The sequence below is a fragment of the Onychostoma macrolepis genome, chromosome 18, assembly GCF_012432095.1.
Source record: "Onychostoma macrolepis isolate SWU-2019 chromosome 18, ASM1243209v1, whole genome shotgun sequence".
Taxonomy (NCBI): domain Eukaryota; kingdom Metazoa; phylum Chordata; class Actinopteri; order Cypriniformes; family Cyprinidae; genus Onychostoma; species Onychostoma macrolepis.
Genome location: NC_081172.1, coordinates 7,830,751 through 7,853,935, shown reverse-complemented (window position 1 = coordinate 7,853,935; position 23,185 = coordinate 7,830,751). Strand labels below are relative to the sequence as shown.

Genomic DNA, 23,185 nt, shown 5'->3' with positions numbered 1-23,185 from the left:
GCCAGTGCATGGAAGAGACCAAAAAGGACAGAATTTAACATTCCTCCCTTTGTGAAAGTAAAAGAACAACACGAGATTGCGTAAATAACAAAATATTCATTTTTGGGTGAACTCTTTGCTTTGTGTTCGCTGCACCCTTAATCTCCGCCCACCGATACTGCGCCACGCCCAGGCCGCTCTCGGGGTCTCCCCTGCTGATGAATAATCATGAGGGGAAATGGGCGGAGCGTCGCATGTGACTTAGGCGTTGGGTCATATTATCCGCCCGCCCCCCACTCCAAGTATTAATTTACATTTCTAAGGGTCCTGTCTACAACTGAACTGTTTCCAAGAGAGAAAAACCAGATTTAACAGACACACCTTCGTAACAGGAGAGATGAACTGATGTCTTTCCTCCTCCTGAGGTTCATCTGAAGTCACTTGCCAGAGAGAAGTATCGCTCAGGACTGATTTGAGGTATGTGTGTGCTTGAATGTGTTTCTGTTTTCAGGACGCTTTGCATCAAAACGCGTTATTTGTCGTAATGGAAATGGGACGCGCTTTATTGGAAACAATGTTTATGCACACAGCCAAGTGATACATTGATTATATAGTAAATGTATCAGAAAACAGATCAAACAATGAGCAACAGAACAATAAAGCGCTCAAATCACGCGCTTCAGAACGCAGAAGAACAATGGCAAACAAATGTTTGAAATAATGAAAGTAGGCGTGTTTTTTATTACTGTGTTCACAAGTTAAAATAATTACGTATTAATATTTTTGAATAGTACACTTATGTATGTGTGTGTATATATATATATATATATATATATATATATATATATATATATATATATATATATATATTTCAAAAATAATATAGATTATTTATTTCTGTTTAAAATGTTATTTTTATTTTTGCATTCTAAACAAAGTACTATTTTTATTTATTTATTTATTTTTGCAGGTTGAGTAAAGAAAAGTAGAGTAGTTCAGTCAGCAATTCCAAGCACATGGGACGTGTCATGTCATGTCTTGTCTTGTCATGTCATGTCTTCCTCTCTGAAGAACAATGTCTCTCATTTACTGTCCAAGATTTTCATTCTAAGTTTATTTTGTCTTCTTTATATGTTAGACCTTCTCATTTACTATGCAAACTATAGAGGAGCTTAATAATATTTGTATATTTCTAAAAATAATACATTTTTACAGTAAATATCATGTCCAGTCTGAGGACATATTTCACAGTGACTGTGACTAAGATCAGTTTATTAGTAGAGATGTTGCAGTATATGTTCAGTGTGATCATGTTGAAATGGGTTTTCTGTATTGGAGGGGATGTTGGGGGTAGGGAGGGGTTGGTTCTGATCACATGTGTTTGCAATTTGGAGGCAGTTTTGTCAAACTCCTTACATCTGTTTTTTGATCTTTGAACCAGTCCCCCCACTAGTGCTAGTGAAGTCTTCCCCTTTCTGTTTGCGTATCTCTTTATCGGTTTCTTTCTCACACACACACACACTGTCATTCTGTGTGTGGTTTCCGTTGTGTATAACCATGAATGCGACACATAGAAAGTGAGCTAGAGAGAAAGAGACAGAGTCATGACTTCAGACTTCCCGTACATGATGATGTTTGTCCCTTGAGGATGGGTAGGACAGTGGAGTTAAGTGATTAGAGTTTCTCTGGGTAGTCACACAGTGTCCTCAACCTTACAAAACAGCATTTTAGGTCATTAGTTGTTTACGTTAGGTTGTTGCGTTAACATCCTGTCCTGACTGTTCTAACTAGTACTTTCATATCAGCTCTTACTTGAGGGTCAGCCTAGGGTACATTCTGCTTCCTTAATCTGACCTTTCTCAATAGATTACCTTTGAGATATAGAGAATTAAACTGTGGATGTAAAAAAGTTGAAAAGTTGACTAATAAAATACAGTGTCTAAAAGAAGTGTATTATCAATGCAATGCATCGATAAATATGAATACATTTGCTTATTTAATTTCTTGGTAAACTGGGAATGTCCTTTTGCTGGAATTACCTTTTTTTTTTTTTTTTTTTTTTTTAAGCTATCTGGACGCTGTGAGTCAGCAGCATGCTTGGGTCTAGACTGAATTTTGTCTACACTGCAAATTGAGTGCATGCTGGCGTGCATTTATATGCAGCATATTGATTAACCTAATGAACATGTTGCTCTAGAGGAACTTCTTTCTCTTGTGGGACAGTGCCGCTTCTGTACACTTGATACGCATTGATATGGATCTTTGTTTTGGTCCGTATGTTCACGTGTGTGTGTGTCTCTCAGTGCTTCTCAGTGTGCTTTGTTCTATTACAGCAGAGCTGTTCTTTGACAGCTCTCTTTGTTTCCTGCTTGTCTGCTCATTTATAACTCACACCTTCTCTTGTATCTCATATACATATTATAAATTATGATAATACATCATTTTAATAAGACTGCATATGTCGCACAAAGGATTCTGAGCTATATCTGCTCATTAAAGCATGATGCAATATTCATGTAGGATTTGAAATCATAAAGCGCGGAGTGCATGTTTATGTTCTTTGTTTCTCGTTTCCATGGATTTCCGTGGTGACGTTGACACCGGGGCTGGATTTGGAGCTGTTATGCTAAACAGCTTGCATTGATATTTTGAAGAATGGGTCGATGCTGAGATTTGTTGTTTGGTTGATAGTTTAAGACAGGAAATTGTAGAACAGATAGTTTGCATTCATTATTTTGTCAGATAGAAGTGCATACTGTGTTTTTGTTGGGGCATAAACAAAGAGTTTTGCCCTGAACCCCGTTATTAATGTCTCAAGCGTCTTTGGCATAATGTTAGGTGAGACGCAGAAGAGAGTGGAGAAGTGCGATAATATGCAGTTACATGTGACATGCCAGATAACGGTTTGTTTTTAATGAACACGTGCATAGAATATCTTGTGCATTTTGAGTAAGAGAAATCATCAGTGGGCAAATAAATCTGGGTTAGGATGGGATTCATTTAGCGTAATGTTTAACAGAATCATAGTTGCATCATTGAATTAAAATGGTTTTAATTTCAGATCTGAATTATGATGTAGGAAATTGCATGTTGTTTTCTTGTTGTCTTCTTCTGGTTATAATTTGTGTAATTGCCGTCATAAAAGCTTGTCTAATCTGTAGCATTTGCATGTTTGCCCATGAGTTTAGGTGTATGTTTGTGTAAAATATAGATCTGTAGTGTAATCCAGACACAGACAGCTGTCTGTAAATCCTTTAGTCGGATCTGACCAATAGCTGCTTGGCATTCTGTTGCTGACATTGATTCTCTCCCCTTTAAATCAAACAAAGAAACATGACAATCAGATTCCTCTTCTTCTCTCTCGCCCCACGTGGTCCAAGAAAACTCATAGGGCACAGGGAAGGTTGGACTAATGGATGCTCAATCTGATTCATGACCACAAGATAAATCTTAGATCTAAATCAAGATGTCACAAACTCGAATGAAACATTCTGTCCTGTGGAACATTTCATATTGTCCTAATAGAAGCCCAAAGTGCTTGACGAGTGAAGTGCTATTGTAAATATAAGTAGATATTTTGTTTTGTGAAGAAATGAGAATGAGCTGTATTGCCAGGTATGTTTACACATACGAGGAATTTGTTATAATGACAGATATGTTGCTAGGGAATGATGATACTAAGGTATTCTAGGTGGTTCTGTGATGTTTTAGTTAGTGGTAGGGTGTTCTAGGTGGTTGCTAAGGTTGTTGCAATTTACTAGGGTGTTCTAGGTGGTTGCAACTTGCTAGGATGTTCTAGGTGGTTGCTAGGAAGTTCTAGATGATTGTTACAATGTTCTAGGTGTTAGCTAGGGTGTTCTGTCTAGGGTCCTAGAGAGTTGCTAGGGAGTTATAGGTGGTTGTAAATCGCAAGGATGTTCTAAGTGGTTACTAGGATGTTCTAAATGGTTGCTAGGGTTTTCTAAGTTGTTCTAGTTGCAACAATGTTCTAGGTGGTTGTAAATTCCAAGAATGTACTAGGTTTTTACTAGAAAGTTGAAACAACTGCTATATGTTCTACGTTTTATGTTCTTAACAACTGATGTTCTAGGTTTTAACTAGAATGTTCTAACAACTGCTAGGATGTTCTAGGTGGTTGCAACTTATGGTGTTTTTAAGTGGTTGCTAGGTGGTTACTTACACCTGTTTTATGAACTGTCATGCAACAATTGTTGGTCTGATTGCTGTTCAGCAAGTGGCATGATTTGAGGTATCATTAATATCCATAGCACCAATAGTGCAGAAGTTGAATAGCTAGAGTTACATGTTTGTTTTAGGCTATATCTCTAACCCTAGTGTGAGCAATATAGTGGTACTTCCCTTGTTTGAGTAACAGTAATAGTGATACTTCCCTTAGCAAGTAAAACTAGTAACAAAACCTTCTGTCTGTTTTTTTTAGCAGACACACAAATGCCATGCAGACACCTGTAGTTTTTTTGTCAGTTAGGTGAAATGCATCTGTCTGTGTGGACAGACAGTGCTAGGTCAGCAGTCTCTTTGATGGCTTATTCTCTTCATCATGAAGGCAGCAGTTGGCTTTTGGTTGTGTCGCCCCTGTGATAGGAGTGTTGCAGTTTTTAGACTGTCCCGTATATACGTCCTCTGTATTAAATTGCAATTGTGGATTGTGTGTTTTTATGAATTTTTGTCACATGAAGTCATGGTAAAATAAAATAGGAAAGCAAATGATGGGGGAATGAGATCTAGTAATGACGAAAGATAGATTCAAAGTCATGTTGCTCACATGAGCACCATGGATCAATGTGTCAATCTAGTGTGGGTTTTCATTACTTGAAATCATTAGTTAGTAATACTAAATGTTGCATCCTTATACATGCATTCACACACGTCCCCAAACATACATTAGCACCTCTCACATGCCCCTTTAACGTAAGCCCTGACCCAGCAGGTGCTTGCCACAGCTGAGCAGAATCAATGGCCCCTCTGTTCCGCCCTCTTTGTTCTATAGCGCACAGTTGCTGGATCCCTCATATACATACTCACACACACCTGACCCGTTCTGGACAGTTGCTGCACCCCTGAACACATCCCCATATGGACAGGGGCAAGCATGAAGATGCTGGTTTAGGTTTAGCTTACACTGTTTGACTTAAAGGGATAGTTCACCCAAAAATGACAATTCTGTCATCATTTACTCATCATTATCAGCCTCATGACCTTCCAAATGTGTGTGGATTTATTCTGCGGAACACAACAGAAAGTATTTTGAAACTTTTTTTTTTTTTTTTTAAACATTCAAAATTCAAAATACAGATTTTCATTTTTGGGTGAATTATCCCTTTAAGACCAGTAAGATATTTTGAGTTTTTTTTTATAATACAGGCAAATATCAAATAAAAACAGCTACTGATCTCTGCTCTAATCAGTTTACATACACATGTATTCTGTCACTATGTTTACATTGCAGTTATGATCACTGCTACAGCAGTTTTTTTTCGAAGTCAGCTACTATCCAAATATACATAAAAATGTGCAATCAAATATTTACAGAAATAAATATTGATAATTGTTGTTTATTAATGGAATATTGCAATGTTTGTAATAAATAATATTCACTCATATACTGTACATCATAGGTGGAAAAGCCACTCATAGTTTCCATTTCATGTCAGCTTTGAATGAATGATAAAGAGTTTCAGCTTTGTATTTTAGAGCAAGTACACAATGTAGTTTGATTAATGTGTATACACCCTGGATTAAATATTGCTTTAATCTGACTGACATCAGTCTTTTAAATTCATGTAAACTTTATAGATGCCTGTATGCCATATATCGATTTAAAAAGTTTTAAGATGCTGTTATATTCACTGTGTGTCTATTAGAAAGCCTTTGCAGGTTCATCACATTCCAGTGTTGTGACAACATGGTGTTGCATTCACTGAATAATCTCTATTCATGCAGTATCTCTTCTTTGGAGCTTCCTTTCCGCAGGCCTCTCTAACAACACCCACACACATACACACATACACACACACACACACACACACACACACACATACACATACACAAAGCCAACACAATCTACAATTGATAATACCAGCACTGTACATTCAATTCATTGCAGTCTTATTTTACCCTCACTTATGACTGTCATAAGATTTTACAGCCTACTCATTTGGTGTTTGGTCACAGCTAAATCAAACGAAGACTCGAAGCAGCAAGAGCAGAAAACATTTCAGGTGAATAAAAAAAAGACTTGTGGGGTTGGTGGGTGAGGGTAACAGGAAGTTAGTTTTTACTTTACAGTTCGCACTAAGCCCCCACAGAATTGAGAAGAGGCACAAATGAGTGTGTTTAGCAGTAGGAGGTGGTTTGACGGATGTTTGAACACAGATATGTCGAGATTGTGTGATCTCTAGCATCTAGTAAGTTGTGACCCACACATCCAATTGAGAAAGAGCGAATGAGTATATAAATTTAGGTTGTGCACTAGTCTTTCTTGTACATGATAGCATGTAACATGAAACATGACAGATTTGCAAGTGTTGGTAATTTGGTACGGTACAATAAGACAATACCAGATCACATATTCAAAAATAGTGTTAAACCCATGAATAACACCTAAATGTGCAATTGGTGAGGACTTTTATTTGCTTCAGTGGTGTTACACTGTCAGACGGCGTCTCCTTTTAGTCATTTTGTGAAACTATTTAAAGGAATTTTTTTACATTTGCATCTTTAAGGCCTTTAAACAGGTGAAATCATGAGAAATTAATCTTCAAAGTGACAAATCATGACAAAGTTGCTTAATGTGGTCACGGTTGGTGAGGAGGGCAGAAACTCAAGTTAACATGGAAAAAAAGCTTTGTTTGCTTAATATTTTGTTGTATCGTTTTTGACACCTTATTTTGTCACGGGTCAGAGAGAGTGTAAGAGTGGTCATGGAAAGCTAAATTATGACACTCTTGGTTCAAAAACCACTGACTAACATTATTAGCTATGATGGAGAACAATGAAATGATTAAAGAAAATGCATAATATGACTCTCTCACGGAGAAAAGACCTGGAGACTTCCATTTGTACCTGTGCACTTGCACACATAAATAAGTGTTTCCTTTTCCCATTGTGCAGCAGTGACCTGACATCTCATCACATGACCTAATTCTCTTGTGGGTTACTTAAGGTCAGGCCTTGAAATGCCAGAGGTCTTGCCTTTACTCAGACCAGGAAATTAAAATGATTCCAGACCAGATCTTTCATCCAGATCCAAAATGTGATGATTTGCCATATTGTACGTCAACAACGTTTCAGTAATCAGTCCTATTGGTTTATTGACAAAGTGTTTCATGACATCCATAGCCACCAGAGAGCAGCACAAAGAAATTTTATTTTTATTTTTAGTTCAGCATGAGAATGTTTCAGTCCAGATGCACTGTTCTCTTTTTGACGTGATTCATGTGTTTATTAGTGTATATCAGAGCTCTTCTCCACAGCAGCAGATAGGCTACACAACCCCCACAGCAATGCCCAGGTGCATCCACAGATGGCATGAGTGTTGGTGTTTTGTCTCAGCATCATTGGCATATGGACTGAATCAGTTTTTGTTGTGATTTGTAGTTTGACTGTAGTGTAACAGGGTTGTGCTTTAAACAAGTGACTTGTTTTTAATTATTTGGACAATAGGTAGTAGTTTAGGCTTCAATCCTTTTGCTGTGGAGTCCAATTATTGTTTGTTTTTCATTTGAATGCCCAGTGTGGTGGAGATGATGCAAGCAGTTTAATGCTAATAAGATGAAGTGTCTAACCTCTGACCCTTCAAGAGGAGCCCATAAATGTTTATTTCTTTCTCTTTCTCTCCTCTGTGCCGTGGGAAAACCCTTAGTTTATGAGTTTCAACATTTTCCATTGGCCCAGATAAGGAAATGGATGAGATTCAACTTAAAAATCAGTTTAGGATGAGTGTGGCGGTTTTTGCTATTGTCTTCTACCTTTAAGAACCAAACCTTTGTGTTTGTGCATGTATTCACTAATTAAGTTATAGTATCTGTTTTTATTAGTGAATCATTTTGAATGTTTAAATACATTTTGAATGTTGAAATACAGATTTAAAGAATTCAAACAATTTTAGCACTGTTGAAAATAACTATGACCAGTATTTCAATTAACGCAAGCGATTTTTAATCGTTTCAATCACCAATAACAATTAAAATGATTAAAAATCACTTTTGTTAATTGAAATAAAGCTGACATAATGTAAAATTTAAATCGATGAAAACTTAAATGTACTTAAAAGTTTCTAAAAGTCACTAAAACTTGTGCTAAAAATTTAAAAGTTAATTTTGAAATATTAATAAATACTGATGCCAAAATAACACATGCCTCAGTTTGTAAAAACAAGCAAAATTGTATTTACTGTATACTTGCTCCATAGACTTTAAGATTGTAAGTGTGTAATTGTCAGTCCATTTGTTTGTGTAGACAGTTATGTAATTTTTGTGGGGATATTTTGCCAGGACTGCAATCAGTTTCAGATCTCTAGCTGGTTAGTGGCAGTCTGATTCATTCCTATCAAGGGAAAACAGGCGGTTCATGAGAAAATGAGGGGGAGAAATGAATCGTCTGGAGGACTGTTGATACGAATTGATACCTCTGTGGTCTGTAATGAGTGTCGGGTGGGACGTGGAGTGGGGGATGGTCCGGAAAGCCTTGATTTATGCCAGAAATGAGGTTTAGAGGTTTAGTTGTTTAGAAAAGTGTGTGAGGAATTTCTTGTGTGAGTGTTAGGTTAGAAAAGAATACGTTACAAAGAATAGGTGAAAGTGACGGCGCTACAGTGCCAGTGAAAGGGATTTTGGGATTGGGGAGGGGCTAATATACCCTCCTGCTGTGTGTAAACGGTGCCCAATAAGGGTCAGATGGTGCAATAGACTGCCAGCTGCTCCCTTCCTCCCTGCATGTCTCTTTCCCTAATGAGAGCGGAACAAAGAAGTGGCATCCTTTCCACCTCCTCCATCTCTCTGTGTGTGTCCCAGTGCTTGAGTCTCACAAATAGCTTATTTTTCATCTCCAAAATGTGACAAATAGCAAGGGATTTTTTTTTTTGAGTTTGTCTGTTTCCTGTTATTGCCGCCCCATGTCTTCGTCCAAGGTCTGTGTGTGTAGGCATTGGAGAGATGACTGGAAAAGGAAGCTGAGGGTGATTGATTAAGGTGCACCCGCCCTCTGGTCTGTCCTTGTTGTAGGTTGTAAAATCACAAAACCAAATGCATACTTGCAATCTATATTGAAATCCCCTATCATGCTCACATTTCAAGCTTGTGATTTTTGGATGTCGTGTTTAAAACAACTACTTGACTCTTAGCAAATCTGCACAAACAATGATCTAAGTATGTAAACATTCTGAAATCATAATGATGCCGCTGTGTGATCATTTACAGTAATGGTTAGTGCTCAGAAGGAGGTGTGGGTGATTTCCTTTATGCAGTTTTCCATTTTTTTTTATTGTGGAAGTGTGTAGGCATGTGAGTTTGTGCAATTTTAATGCGTGTGTGTGTGTAGGAGAGGGTTAATAAGGGCCATCCAAGTCATTATGAACTCTTTGAAATAAATTTGTTCCACCTTTCCAATGAACTCTTCTTTAGTCCTTTATTGTCATAATTATCAGTTTCTTGAATACCAGGAAATGCTGTTTCCAAATTATTACTAATAATTACAGTTCAAAAACTGTTTTCTTTTTTCAGTGTCATATGATCCTTCAGAAATTATTTTAATATGCCAATGTTTGTCAAGAAACATTTCTTATCATCATCAATATTGAAAACCGTTGTGCTGCTAAATCAGTTTGTGGAAATATTGTTTCCAGGATCCTTTTGAATTGAAAGTAAAAAAAAAAAAAACAGCATTTATATGAAATGGAAATCTTTTGCAGCATTATAAATGTCTTTTACTGTCACTTTCGATCCATGCTGAATACAATATTTAAAAAAAAACAGATCTCATATCAGATTGGTATTCTTTAGAATGATATTAAGTGCACAAGGTTTAACACACACTACCATTTTATTGTTAGTTCTTTTAGTGTTTGGGAATAATATAGGCCAAGTTTCTGATTATCAAATAGGCATTGTTGTTTTTGCATCTTGGTACCTATAAATGGTCTTTTTGGATCGGAGAGGAAGTTTTGAATTTTAAGTTATTGCATGTTTTGATGTTGCAATGCAAACAGTTTCAGAATATCAAGAAAAATTTGTTTTATCATGCTATACCCTACCAATGTCACACATATTGCCTAATTTTCAAGACTTACCATGTAGATTCAAGTGATTTAACTTAATCAAACCATTTATTTCTTGATCTAACTTTAATTTTAAGTGGAGCATGAACAAAAGCACTGCAGCTTTTAAACATTAATGCAAATCTGGCTGATATGCATGATCGCCCATATGTATTGTGATGTTAAATGAAAGCTGTCCCCTCCATGTGCAAGTCTGTGTGCTGGAACAAGGTACAAGACTGAGGACTGGCAAACAGATGCCTGCCAAACACCTCCAGTCCTACTTAATGACTGACTACACGGTTTACAAGCATTCCTTTAGTACTTACATGCATAAACACAGACATGCATGCAGATATATTGTGTGATCAATGCACAATCGGTATGAAAGTATATCGAAATGACTGGTGTGTTAATGCTCAGCCGTGGACACACCCGTGTGCTTAGTGTTGTGGTGGTCACCATAGAGACGTCTGTGCCTTGTGCAGGGTTGAAGAGTGCAGCTCTGTAATTAAAAGCTGGATGTGGGCCTTTTATTAAACGCACTTGTCCTGCAGGGCTCCCTGTGCAGAAACTTAGGCGTATAAGCAATGCACAATCAATTCAGAAATTGTTGGTGATACCGTGGGATGAAGTTTGCAGTTTACACTATAGTGCTTGTTTGAGCATTATTTATAGAAATGGTCAGTTATGTGCCCGTTAAAGGAAAAATCTCATGTTGTTCCAAATCTGTATGACAGACTTTCTGCAGAACACAAAAGTAAAACATTATTTTGAAACATTTTTTGCAATTACAGTGAATAAGGGAAGTTTTGAAAAGCTCTGTAAAAGTGTCATTTAAGCCATATGATAAGTCTGTGAGAAAGAAACAGAACGAGAGTCTTTGTTCACCGATAAGCTTATCAGTAACCACTTTGTGAAGATCGCTGATAGGAGTCAGCACATTAAAATAGAAAACTGAATCAGTCTGAATTGGGAACTAATCAGTCAGGCCGATTTAGTGAACTGACTCAAATGATTAGGAAGAACGATTTGTTCCTTAATTAGATATCATGATCATGAGTTCTCTCAGAAAATGTGCAAGGAGAGCTAGGACAGATTTTCAATGAATAAGAAAATACATTTTGGGTTTATTCTTCATATAAAACTGACTTTTGAAATATACAGTTGAAGTCATAAGTTTACATACACCTTGCAGAATCTGCAAAATGTAAATTGTTTTACCAAAATAAGAAGGATCATACAAAATACATATTGTACTGACCTGAAGAAGATATTTCACATAAAAGATACTTGCATACAGTCCACAAGAGAAAATGACCCCGTTCAAAAGTTTACATCCACTTGATACTTAATACTGTGTTGTTACCTGAATGATCCACAGCTGTGTTTTTTTGTTGTTGTTTAGTGATAGTTGTTCATGAGACCCTTGTTTTTCCTGAACTGTTAAAGTGCCTGCTGTTCTTCAACAGAATGATGTACATTTTTGTTACTTTGCCTAAATATCATATTTTTTATTTTAGTATTTCCCATTTCTGTGGATCATTCAGGACAAACAAGGGACTCATGAACAACTATCACTAAACGAAAAAACACAGCTGTGTGGATAATTCAGGTAACGACGCAGTATTAAGAATCAAGTTAAGTGTAAACTTTTGAACAGGGTCATTTTTATAAATTCAACTATTATTTTCTCTTGTGGACTAAACATCTTTTATGTGAAATAACTTATTCAGGTTGGTACAAAATAAACAATAACATGCATTTTGCACAATCCCTCTTATTTTGGTAAAATAATTAACATTTTGAAGATTCTGCAAGGTGTACGTAAACTTTTGATTTCAACTGTAGTGCATTAGTCATATGGACTTTTATAATAATTTAATGATGGTTTTTGACGGAATAAGAAGATATTGGTAATGTTGGTAACCAGTTGCTGGTAGCTATTGACTTCCATTGTGATCCCCCCCAACCATACAATGGAAGTTAATGGGGAACAGAATCTTTAACGGTTAACAGCATTCTTCAAAACATCTTCTTTTGTGTTTAACAAAAGGAAGAACCTCACAGGTCTGGAACAACTTGGGTGAGTAAATGATGACAGAATTTTCATTTTTAAGTGAACTGGCCCTTTAAATAGATAAGGTCAATGTACCTTGTTGACTTGAGAAATTAGACTTCTTGTTCTTTAGACTTTGTGAAACTTTAACGTTTCAACACATTCAACAGGAACTACTCTTCCGTAGAATCTAGAAGGGAAGTTTGAGCGCAGATACAAACATTAAACAGCGGCCTTTGACGCACGGCATAGAATTATAGCACCACCGTCCACTTTCACCAAGGTGCTCTTCCTGAATGCATAATGAAATTACTGGTTATAAATAATACTGACGTGATATGCCATATGCATGTGCAAACATATCAGAACGGGAAATACTAAATTTATTGCAATAAAACAAGTTCCTTGCAACTCATTTATGTGTTTTTAAGCAGTGACCACAGTTAAACAGGCTGTCAACAAACACATGGCCAATGAAGAGTTTGGGTTTTGTCCTTGAAAAAGTGCTACACTTCAAGCAGTGACATAAATTACCCTTTAGGCATTAGGATATGTTTGGAATGCCCTCGTGTTGTTCTTTAAAATTAAATTACGTCATGACAAGAATTTATCACACATTGTTGTTGATCATGACCTCTAGTGGTCAGTAGATGAACTGCAGTTTACAAAGTCTAATTTCACGTGACTCGTCTTTTACTCTGTAATAAACCACAGTATTGGTATTGTAATTCTTTCATGGTTTGATATAAATGCAGCATGTCTTCTTTCATACTAATGGTTTTGCTTGTGAGCCGAAAACGTGCATCTTTACTCTAAATCAATCAATTCTAAATCAGTTTTGAAGGTCATAAGAAGATTATGAAAATGATACGCACATTAACGTGTTAGAAAATAACACACAAATTTATGATCGCCCTGAAATATTGAATGTATTCCTCTAGCCCCATCACGTTCAATATTTTCTTTCTTTTAATAGCTCTAATCTCAATGTTTATCATATGGAAGCAGACATGTGTGAATTTTTTTTTAAGGTGGGAATGTTTTTGTCATTTTTATTGATGTGTATTTGTGGCCACACTCTTTGATGTTTATATCTCAGGTGATAAAAGATTAAGCGGGCTGTTTGAGAGCCGTTCTGCCAGGGGTGGGTGGCTGGGTGGGCTGTTAGGTAATAAACCATCAGGCGGAGTCAAAAGAGCTGTTTATAGAGCGCAGCACTCCGTCAGAGATACAGAGCTGCAGTTTCATCTAGCTGTGGGAAGTTGTGCTTCATATCCTGAGATTTTTAATAACACTCAAACGCAGAGATGACTACCATGTTCAGATACCCCGTGTTTCCAGTCCTTCCAGGTGAGATTTGGGGGTAATATTTAGGGGAAATAACATGGAAATGCAGTTTTAGGCAAAGCAGAGTAGCACTTATTATAATATATTGTTTTTTATTATTAGAAATTATTAGAATAGTTAAAGAAAAATACTCTGTTGTTGACCTAGATGTATGGTTTTTGCTTGGAATTTCACATTGTCGGGATGTGTGTCACACTTTTATCAAGCGATGTGATCATGTTTGTTCAGATATAGTTTATCAGCCTTTCAACTGATATGGAGCTGTGTGCTGAATGATACATGCTTGTTTGTTAGTGTAAAAATAATGACTAGTATCCGGCTATAAACAAATAACCATCCGAGATAACAGTCACATGGGTTCATCATTCATCATGAGTTTAATGATATCAGAATAAATGATAAGATAAACCAGAGAAATAGAGCTTTATTTGTTTTCAGTGAAACTAAAAGAATGGCTTTCCCCTATATATCCTATCGTTGTTATTATTTTGAAAATTTGAAAAAAAGAAAGAAATGGTTTTACCTGGAGAGCAGTCTCCCTGATCATAATGTGATTATATGCACATGTTATACAATAGTCTGTTATTTTGTCTCCTCTTTTTGACCCTATGATTTGGGCTAGCTTTTTATTTTATTTTATTTTATTTTATATTTATATCTTATTTTTGACATTAAAATGCAGATATTCTAGGAAATATGGTTTATGCTTTTTAAACACTAAATTTGTCTAATATTTGTCACAGTGTTTTTGTGGAGTGTGTCTAATTGTGTTAGTTGCACATGTTTCTATGTCCGTAAACACTGATGTGTTGATCTGTATGTTGTTGTGATGCATGTTTTTGTCAGGACTGTGTGTATACTATTGATGTCTGAATTGAACTTATAAATTAAAATGGGTTGAGTTGTTTTTGCTTCATTCATCAGATCAGTTGCAGATTTTTATAAAAGGGAAAAATGAAAAACATTTTAATGTAACTGCTAGGATAAATTTAGCACATTTTGTTTAGGTTGTAACAGATGTTGATGTATTTATGTCTTTTTCTCAGGTCTGGACCAGACAATCATACCAGAGGGACTGTCCCGTGCGCGGAGCATTATGGCAGAGCCAGACTATATGGACGGTGATGGCGAGGAACTCATTAAGCCCAAGAAGCTCCTCAACCCGGTGAAGACCTCCAGAAATCACCAGGACCTACACAGAGAGCTCCTCATGAACCAGAAAAGGTGATGCACATACAGCCTACATTAGCTCTGTTCTCCTACACTACCTCTTTCTTTTTGGCAAATTTTCTGAACATGATGTGTGGGCATGTGCCATTTTATAAACTATTTTATTTAGGATTTTAAAGCTGAAACAGCCATCATTGCCTCCTTTACATGAATTTTAACTTTACATGACTTAAATTAACAAATTAACTTTACATGAGTTAATTTTGGTTTTATTCTATCTGTACATTGAGCAGCTAAAATTGTTTTATTATGTGACAAGAAAGAGTACCACAGAGTGATATGACCCGAAACTAGCAGAAAATGCAGTCATTGTATTAAAATATGTGACCACATTTGACCAATCAGAATCAAGTATTCTGCGATGAACACCTGTACGACTTGTTATGAGTCATACAAATGATCAATTTTTGCCATCCCACTTTTGCATATTTCTCAAATGAGTTCTTAAAAAGTTACAGTCATTCTGAAAACTGATTCTACTTTCTGGATAGGATGAATGATTTCCCCCCTTCAGATCTGTCTGTGTTTGTGTGCTGTATCTAGGCAGACAGGAAAAAGAAAAAATGCATTGGAAACAATAAGTTTGAGTCACTCGTTTCAGTCCTCTCATTCTTTTTTCCTCTGTCTCTCTCATTCTCATTGGTGATGAATTGTGACAGCAAGGGTATACACATGCTCTCTATTATGTAAAGCAGTTTTTTCTTTTGCAGTTGGAAGTTATTAGGAAGAACCCTTGAGGATAGAAGTTGTTCTTGTAGCTTTGATGCAAATAAGAACGGATAAGTCCCAACACAAGTCATTTATGTTGCAAGAAACACAAAACACACACGCATTCTACCAGCATGATTACATAAACTCCTGTCCACTGGTTCTCACCTCCCACATTAGTTAAGCATGAAGAGAAGAGTTTGTACAGACATCGGAATCGTCCGTTGAGAATTTATTCTAGTAATTCCAAATTAGGTGTATGTGTATACTTAAGCAGTTTCCAGGCAGTGCAGAAAAGATTCCAGTCTTTGTTACTTTATCTTGTTACAGATTTGTAAAAATGACTGTGGCTTGTGGGTGATATTTTGGACTTGTTGAGTTTCTATGGATTAAAATACACAACACAGAGACCGCGAATGACTCTACTTTTGTTAAACATCCTATCTGGTTTCATTTACAAATAAATTTGTTGTAAAAACTGTATTAAAAAAAAGTAAAAATTGCCGTGATTATATTATTATTATTATTATTATTGATAATTAGTCATTTTATTTTTATTTTTTAATACATTTAATCATTTTTATTTGTTTGTTTGCATATATTTGTTTATTTTAAATGTTTGTATGTGTATATGTAAGTAGTGCTGTCAAACGATTAATCGCGATTAATTGAATCCAAAATAAAAGTTAATAAATTATGCACTGAACAAAATTATAAATGCAACACTTTTGTTTTTGCCCCCATTTTTCATGAGCTGAACTCAAAGATCTAAGACTTTTTCTATGTACACAAAAGCCCTATTTCTCTCAAATATTGTTCACAAATCTGTCTAAATCTGTGTTAGTGAGCACTTCTCCTTTGCCGAGATACTCCATCCACCTCACAGGTGTGGCATATCAAGATGCTTATTAGACAGCATGATTATTGCACAGGTGTGCCTTAGGCTAGCCACAATAAAAGGCCACTCTAAAATGTGCAGTTTTATCACACAGCACAATGCCACAGGTGTCGCAAGTTTTGAGGGAGCGACAAGCTATGCAATTCGTCAGTGAACTACGGCTCTGTGTATTAAATGCCGCTCCATTTGAAAACAGGTGATGGAGATTTTTAAATAATCACAGAATCGGCTTTACTGACGAGATGCGCATGACAGTCGCATGCGATATATCGTGCAGCCCTATTATATATGTATATTTATTATGTGTATATATAAATACACACATACAGTATATATTTTGAAAATATTTGTTTATATTAATAATGTATATATATATATATATGTTTAATATATAAACATAACATATATTTTTTCTTAAATATATACATGCATGTGTTTTGTATTTATTTATACATAATAAATATACACAGTATACACACAACTTTTTTTATTTTGGATGCGATTAATCATTTGACAGCACTAATAATAAATTATTAATTATAAGTAACTTAATGATCCCTAAATATAGTGAAAATTTTTCTTGCCCAGGGATTGGAGATTAAATTGATCTTTTTAGCTACTTTTGGGGCAGTCATGGACTGTTCATTCTCCCTGTTAAATAAAATTAATTATCTAATGAAGGGGTATTAATGATGGGGCTGTGTTACATAAGACCTAATTACTGCACAGGCCTGGAGATCATGAAGACCCTTGAGAGAGGAGGGCTATAATTTCAATTTTCACACTTTTTTTTTTTTTTTTTTCCTTAAGATGTTAATGAGTCTTACTTGATAAAGAGTGGGGAATTGAGTGTGTGTGCTTGTTTTGGTTTAGAAAAAGGGAACATCTCCATAATCTAAATGGGATTAGTTCCAGATGTGGTGCTCAGAGGGATGCTGAAAGATGTAGGGTTACATAAAAAGGATTACAACATCCCCTTAGACTTTCCTCCCACCCTTTCTCTGTTCTCTTCTCTGACACCCACCTTCTGTCTGTCTGCCTCCCACCCTGCTGTACACTTAACACTCAAAGTGCTTCTCTACACTCACAATGTTATGAAATCACATCTACAGACAGGGCAGAAGGTGAAGAACACAGAGTGATGGAGAGATAGAGGTCAGGCTATATATAGTCTGTTGCATCATATATATTAGATAATGTATTGGGTTGGGGGGCCGGGGTGGGCTTTTATGTAATCGAGGCCAGCCTCTTCTTTGCTTTATGTTTCTTTCTGTCGCTAGTCATCTGTCTCCTTTTCCTTTTTCTGTTATTTTGCCCAGCTGTCTGTGATGAGTAATCACACATAACGACAAAGTAACTGTTTCTATCAGTTACCAAGGGACCAGTGTGTTCCTGTTATATAAACAGTGACCGCACACACTGAAATTCCTAAAGATGTTTGTACCTCAGAAATTCTCAGAACAGAAGTATTTTTTAATCTTTTCATCCCAGGTACAAGTCTTAAAGCGATAGTTCACCTTCATGTCATTTCAAATCTATATGACTTAACTTTCTCCCAAATATTATTTAAAACAACACTGGTCCCCATTGGCTTTCAGTGTATGGACAAAACAACACTAATGGAAATGACATGATGGTGAGTAAGTGATCACAGAATTTGAATTTTCTTTGTGAACTATCCCTTTACTCCCAGTATTAGCAAGTTCATTTGTTATTCTATAGTCAGTTCACTCAAGAAATATCACTTGTTTACTCAAATCCAACCATTGTTCCTGTTATAGCTGAACGACAAAGAGAAAACAGCCATAAAACCACACCTATAGACAAAAGCACATCCTTATCTTAATGTTGGCTCAAATAAAAACAATAACTTTCAGAAAGCTCACTGGTCTGACTAATGCACAAACCTGCAAAGCTCAAGAGGCCAATGAAGTGTTTACTTTGGAAAGGCTGCATTTACACATTGTTTAAGCCTGACTGTGGTAATGGGGTTGTTTTTTCTTTATTTTTCCTTAAATTATTTTAGTTTAGACTGGAATAGTTTAGTCTCAGAGTAGAGAACAGTCCCATCATTCAAATCAAAATGACAAAAGCAGAGTAAGACAAATTGGATTTTAGTTTTATTTTTGGTATGTAAACGTATATTAGCTTCCACTTGGCAACAGAGATTGCTCATGTATTTAATCATTAATAAGAAATGTGCCCTGAAACACAAAACAATCATTGTTTCCTTTTATCTTGTTTGTGGAATGTATCTGATCTGTAATTGTTCTCATGAAGTTACCTGCGCAACAGACACATTCCACTCGTGTGATTAATGTCTGATGTGCGTTTGTTGTTCTTTCTTTTCATAGAAGAGCGAATAGTTGGAGGGAGAAAGTAAAATACTGTTCAGAAACTAAATCAGTGAGATGACACAGAAATGGAGAACAGACAGAAGTGTGCTTTTTTTTTTTTTTTACACTGACCTGGCAGAGATTCTCATAATTCCATTTTTTTTTTTTGGAGCCATATAGTTATATAACCACTGTCCAAATAGCCAAAACATTTCATCTCCCATTTTTGCAGCTCTGATATTCTCATCTGCTCCTCTTATTTTTACTTCATACTAGTCTAGACAAGTCTACAAGTTTTGGAAGGATGGACAAAACACAACAAGTTTCTGGTGTGCCAGTCAGAGAGCAGGATTGCGTTAAAATACAGCTGGACAGACAAGATTTTTGTGTTGTTATCAGTGTTATTTTAGTATTATATACTATGCAGTATTTCTTAATATACTGAATTAACTTTTATTATTGTATTTTTAGTTTTAGTAGTTTCATGTGCTTTTGTCATGTTTAGAATTCAAAATAAAAATATAGCATTCATCGTTTTAGCATTTTCAATACTTTAGTAGCATTTATTGTTGGTTCGTTTTAAAGATCTAATCTTAATTCAGCCTCATTTCAATTTCAAATATTTTGGTCATCTGCTCTTCCTCATATCGCATTGAAATTGGCCAATCACATCCGTTGACTTCTATTCCAAGTATGTTTTTCTCTGAAATTCATTACATATGAGCTAACTGGAAGTGCTTCATAAACAACCGGTTTGTTAATTTGGAGAAACATGGGATTGAGAATTACGCAACAAAGATGTCACAGTAAAGTACTGTAATTTAAACAGTTAATCTCCATACGCTCTAAATGTACAGCAGTCTTTGGTCATTATAAACCAATTCCAATCCCCAAAACCCACCCAGGAATCCATCCATACTGGATTACAGTATGTGGGGCAATCAGGATTTTCACAGGACATGTTCACAGTCATATTATGTAACCCTATGGACTATTATCCCTAAACTGTGCTGGAGTCATCTCATCTTTTGCTCTCTCATTAAATCAAACCTCTGATCGAAATCATGAAATGGAAGCGGTGATACTGTATTTTTAATTTCAAAGTGCCCCATTTGTGCTCAAATTATGCAACTATTTGATGAGAGGTGTTCTGATACTTTTCTAAGCAATCAGATGTTTTTCTGATGACAAAATGAACAAAAAGTCCCATAGACTTGCTTTGAAGGAGGTATCTGAACCAATCGTGAATACTGTCTGAGTAGGTATGTATGAGGTTGAACTAACTCCCTCCTTTTTCTTATCACAGGGGCCTTGCGCCACAGAATAAACCAGAACTCCAGAAAGTGATGGAGAAGAGGAAGAGAGACCAGGTGCTGAAGGCTCAGAAAGAGGAGCAGGAGGCTCACAAGAAAAGGTCCGACCTTGAGATCGAGCTCATGAAGAGACGGGAAACTCTTGAACAGGTATGTTTCCTCACACTCAAAGACATAGATGTTTAATGGGCATATACAGAAACGATTGACTGAAATTGTCTTCTTGTTTAGTTGGAATTGGAGCAACATAAGGATGACGAGGAGCAAGAAAACACCCCAGAGTTCGTCAAAATGAAAAGCAATCTGAGAAGAACCAAACAGGAAGTAGATGGGCAGGAGCGTGCCACCTAGAAACAGTTTCCATGGCACAATTGTTGGGAAATGGACTGGGGTTTGTGGGAATTTCCTGATGTTCCTCCCCCATGTGTCCCTGTGAAACAAGTGACTGAAGACGAACGGTTCCTGTTGCCTGCTCGCAGACGCAACCAGTATTCACGCAGCCTCTTTTCCTGAACAACGATCACAAATAAAGAGGATTGAAGAATAAATGACACGCATACACACAAACTCTTGCACATGGGCGCAGGCTCTTTGCCACTGGTTGACTGGCTTCAAAGAACATGCATGGCGGAACAAACAGAGACCACATTTTTTTGTTTTTTGGAAAGGGGGCACATATTATTTTACTATTTTACTTTAAAAACCTGAAATGGGACACTGGATGGACTCTTTTAAGCCAAAACAATCCTCTTTTATTTATGTTCAGTGTAAGCTTTTGTTCGAAAGGGCTTCTTGAGACATTTTCCTCTTGGTTGATGTTTAAAGGAAACTAAATATAAAGTTCCAGCAATTCAAGTTGTGATGCATCATGCTTGCCTTTTATGAATTGTAATGTTTGTGCGATCCCTCTGCTAAATTTCATAAGCAATACTAGTTCTAGTTTTGTGAGATTTCTTTGCAAATATTTTTGTTACAACTTTTTTTAATGAATACATTACTAATAAGTTGATACACTTTAGTTCAATGTGATATTAAATGCAAGTGCATCTGTTTTCTTTCACTTGAGTGGTAGTTGTTCATTCAAAAAGTTGAAGGAGAACATGAAATGTTTATTAATGAAGAAAGACACATGGTTTTGTGTAGATTTGAGCCAGTAAATAACCACTCCTTATGTTCCCTTAAAACCTTCTTTTAATAAATATTATTTTATCATGTTGAATTATTTGTTCATTTGATGTCTATATGAATCTCTGTGTGACCAAGAAGTGCAAGTGATCTTATAGAGGAAGGCAATTCTTTTAAAGGAATAGTTCACCCAAAAATGAAATTTTGGTTAAAAAGTACTCACCATCAGGCCACCTAAGATATAGTTGATTTTTGTTTCTTCATCTGAACAGATGTGGAGAAATTTAGCATTACATCACTTCACCACATCACCAATTGACAGTGAATGGGTGCCATCAGAATTGATCAGTCCAAGCAGCTGATAAAACATAATAATCCATGACTCCAGTCCTTCAATTAACATCTTAAACGGTGAAAATCTGTGTACAAAACTATTCTATAATCCATAATAATGCTTCCTCCAGGAACAAAAAAGTCCATCACCTGTTTCCTCTCACATCAAAAAATGTTTAGAACCGTTTTGCACTTTAAACGGTACTTGATATGTGCATATTCCTCTCCTGATTCACACAAGATTACTTTTCCATTGAAGAAAGCAATATTATGGATAGAGGATTCGCAGGTGTCATATCTCTGCCGGAAGGTACGGATTGAAGTTAAAAATGTCTTAATTTTGGATTTGTTTATTACAAACACAGCTTTTCGCTTCACAAGACGGTAATTGATGGACTAACTGAACTCCTATTCTGATGGCACCCATTCACTGCATAACGTCCAATCATGAGCATGTGAGATTTTCATGTAGATGAATGTCTGACTTTAGTGCATGAGTGAATTCAACAGCCTTGAAACCCTGCATCTTTTAAGAAGAAAAGTAGGTGTAAGTGAGTCATCTGGAATTTGCACAACAAGGTCTGCACCTCCCACACCATAAAATGAGAATGTCCATATAAAGGGATAAGCATGAGTCTAAACGATTCATAATTACCTGCTTGAGACTTCAAAAGCATTGTGACGTTTTGCTTCATTTTGTATCTGACAATCGCAGAAGACGTTAATTAAATGCAGAACTTCTATGTTTGGAGACTAACCCCTTTTTTTGTGTATACTGTGGGTTATTACTCATAAAATGGTATCCAAAGCAAAATAAGCAACAAGAATGAAAATAGAGCAAATCTTAATTCCAGGAGTTCTTATGTAACTGTGCTGTGTTAAACAGCTGGCAGCAGAAGTAGGTCTGAGTGAACTGTGTCACAGACACTAAATGAAAGCTTTTAGATGTACTTATCACAGCTGAAATAACGTGATCCGATATCAGCCTTCTCTTTTCCGAAGGTTTTGCTGAATAAAACACCATTTAGGGCATTGTGTTTTAAAGGGACTTTCCAGCAGTCTATCACACTTCAGTTTGGGGACCAATTCCCACTATTAACTAAATAATAATTATGACTTTTGCCTGAGTAAACTCCTAATTTGCGGCTAAAGTAGTTGTTAAGTTTAGGTATGGGGCAGGACACACACACACACACACACACACAAATGCTTGTAGGATTTACTTTGAAACAGAAATTGCTAGTAATTGTCACAAATAAAAATAAAAATAAAAAATAAATAAAAAAGGCAAGTAACACATTAAATTAAAAAAGAAATATTGAAGTATTAAGACTGAAACTGTATTTTCCTGTAAAACATAGCCTACTCCAGTAATCTTTGCTTTACTTGCACTTCGAAAAACTATTTATATAGGCCTGGATCAAAAAATTTATTAAAATAGATTATAACCATAACATTTACTTATGTTATATAATAAATATTATATAATAATAATAATAATAATAATAATAATAAAGGTAATACCCAAATAAACATTATAAATAAATAAAATCTTTGAGACTTTGAAATACTAATATCTACTTA

General features: G+C 36.0%; 1 protein-coding gene across 2 annotated transcripts; it reads left to right on the top strand.

Moving 5' to 3' along the window:
* Window positions 1–264: 264 nt before the first annotated feature.
* On the top strand, window positions 265–21,362 carry fam107b (family with sequence similarity 107 member B). Of its 2 annotated transcripts, none has more exons than XM_058751976.1 (4): window positions 265–456; window positions 14,705–14,882; window positions 20,137–20,293; window positions 20,375–21,362. In XM_058751976.1, exons 2-4 carry the CDS (start codon window positions 14,755–14,757, stop codon window positions 20,492–20,494), a joined length of 405 nt encoding a protein of 134 aa, XP_058607959.1. In that variant the 5' UTR covers window positions 265–456; window positions 14,705–14,754; the 3' UTR covers window positions 20,495–21,362. The 2 variants fall into 2 exon arrangements, with proteins under 2 accessions (XP_058607959.1, XP_058607958.1); XM_058751975.1 differs by lacking the exon at window positions 265–456 and adding an exon at window positions 13,511–13,661.
* Window positions 21,363–23,185: the final 1,823 nt, after the last annotated feature.

Bases quoted from the DNA above. Each gene is read 5' to 3' on its own strand.
- fam107b (XM_058751975.1), top strand. From the start codon at position 13,619: ATGACTACCATGTTCAGATACCCCGTGTTTCCAGTCCTTCCAG. The intron at 13,662-14,704 runs GTGAGATTTGGG...TCTTTTTCTCAG, and splicing joins CGTGTTTCCAGTCCTTCCAG to GTCTGGACCAGACAATCATA. The intron at 20,294-20,374 runs GTATGTTTCCTC...CTTCTTGTTTAG, and splicing joins GACGGGAAACTCTTGAACAG to TTGGAATTGGAGCAACATAA.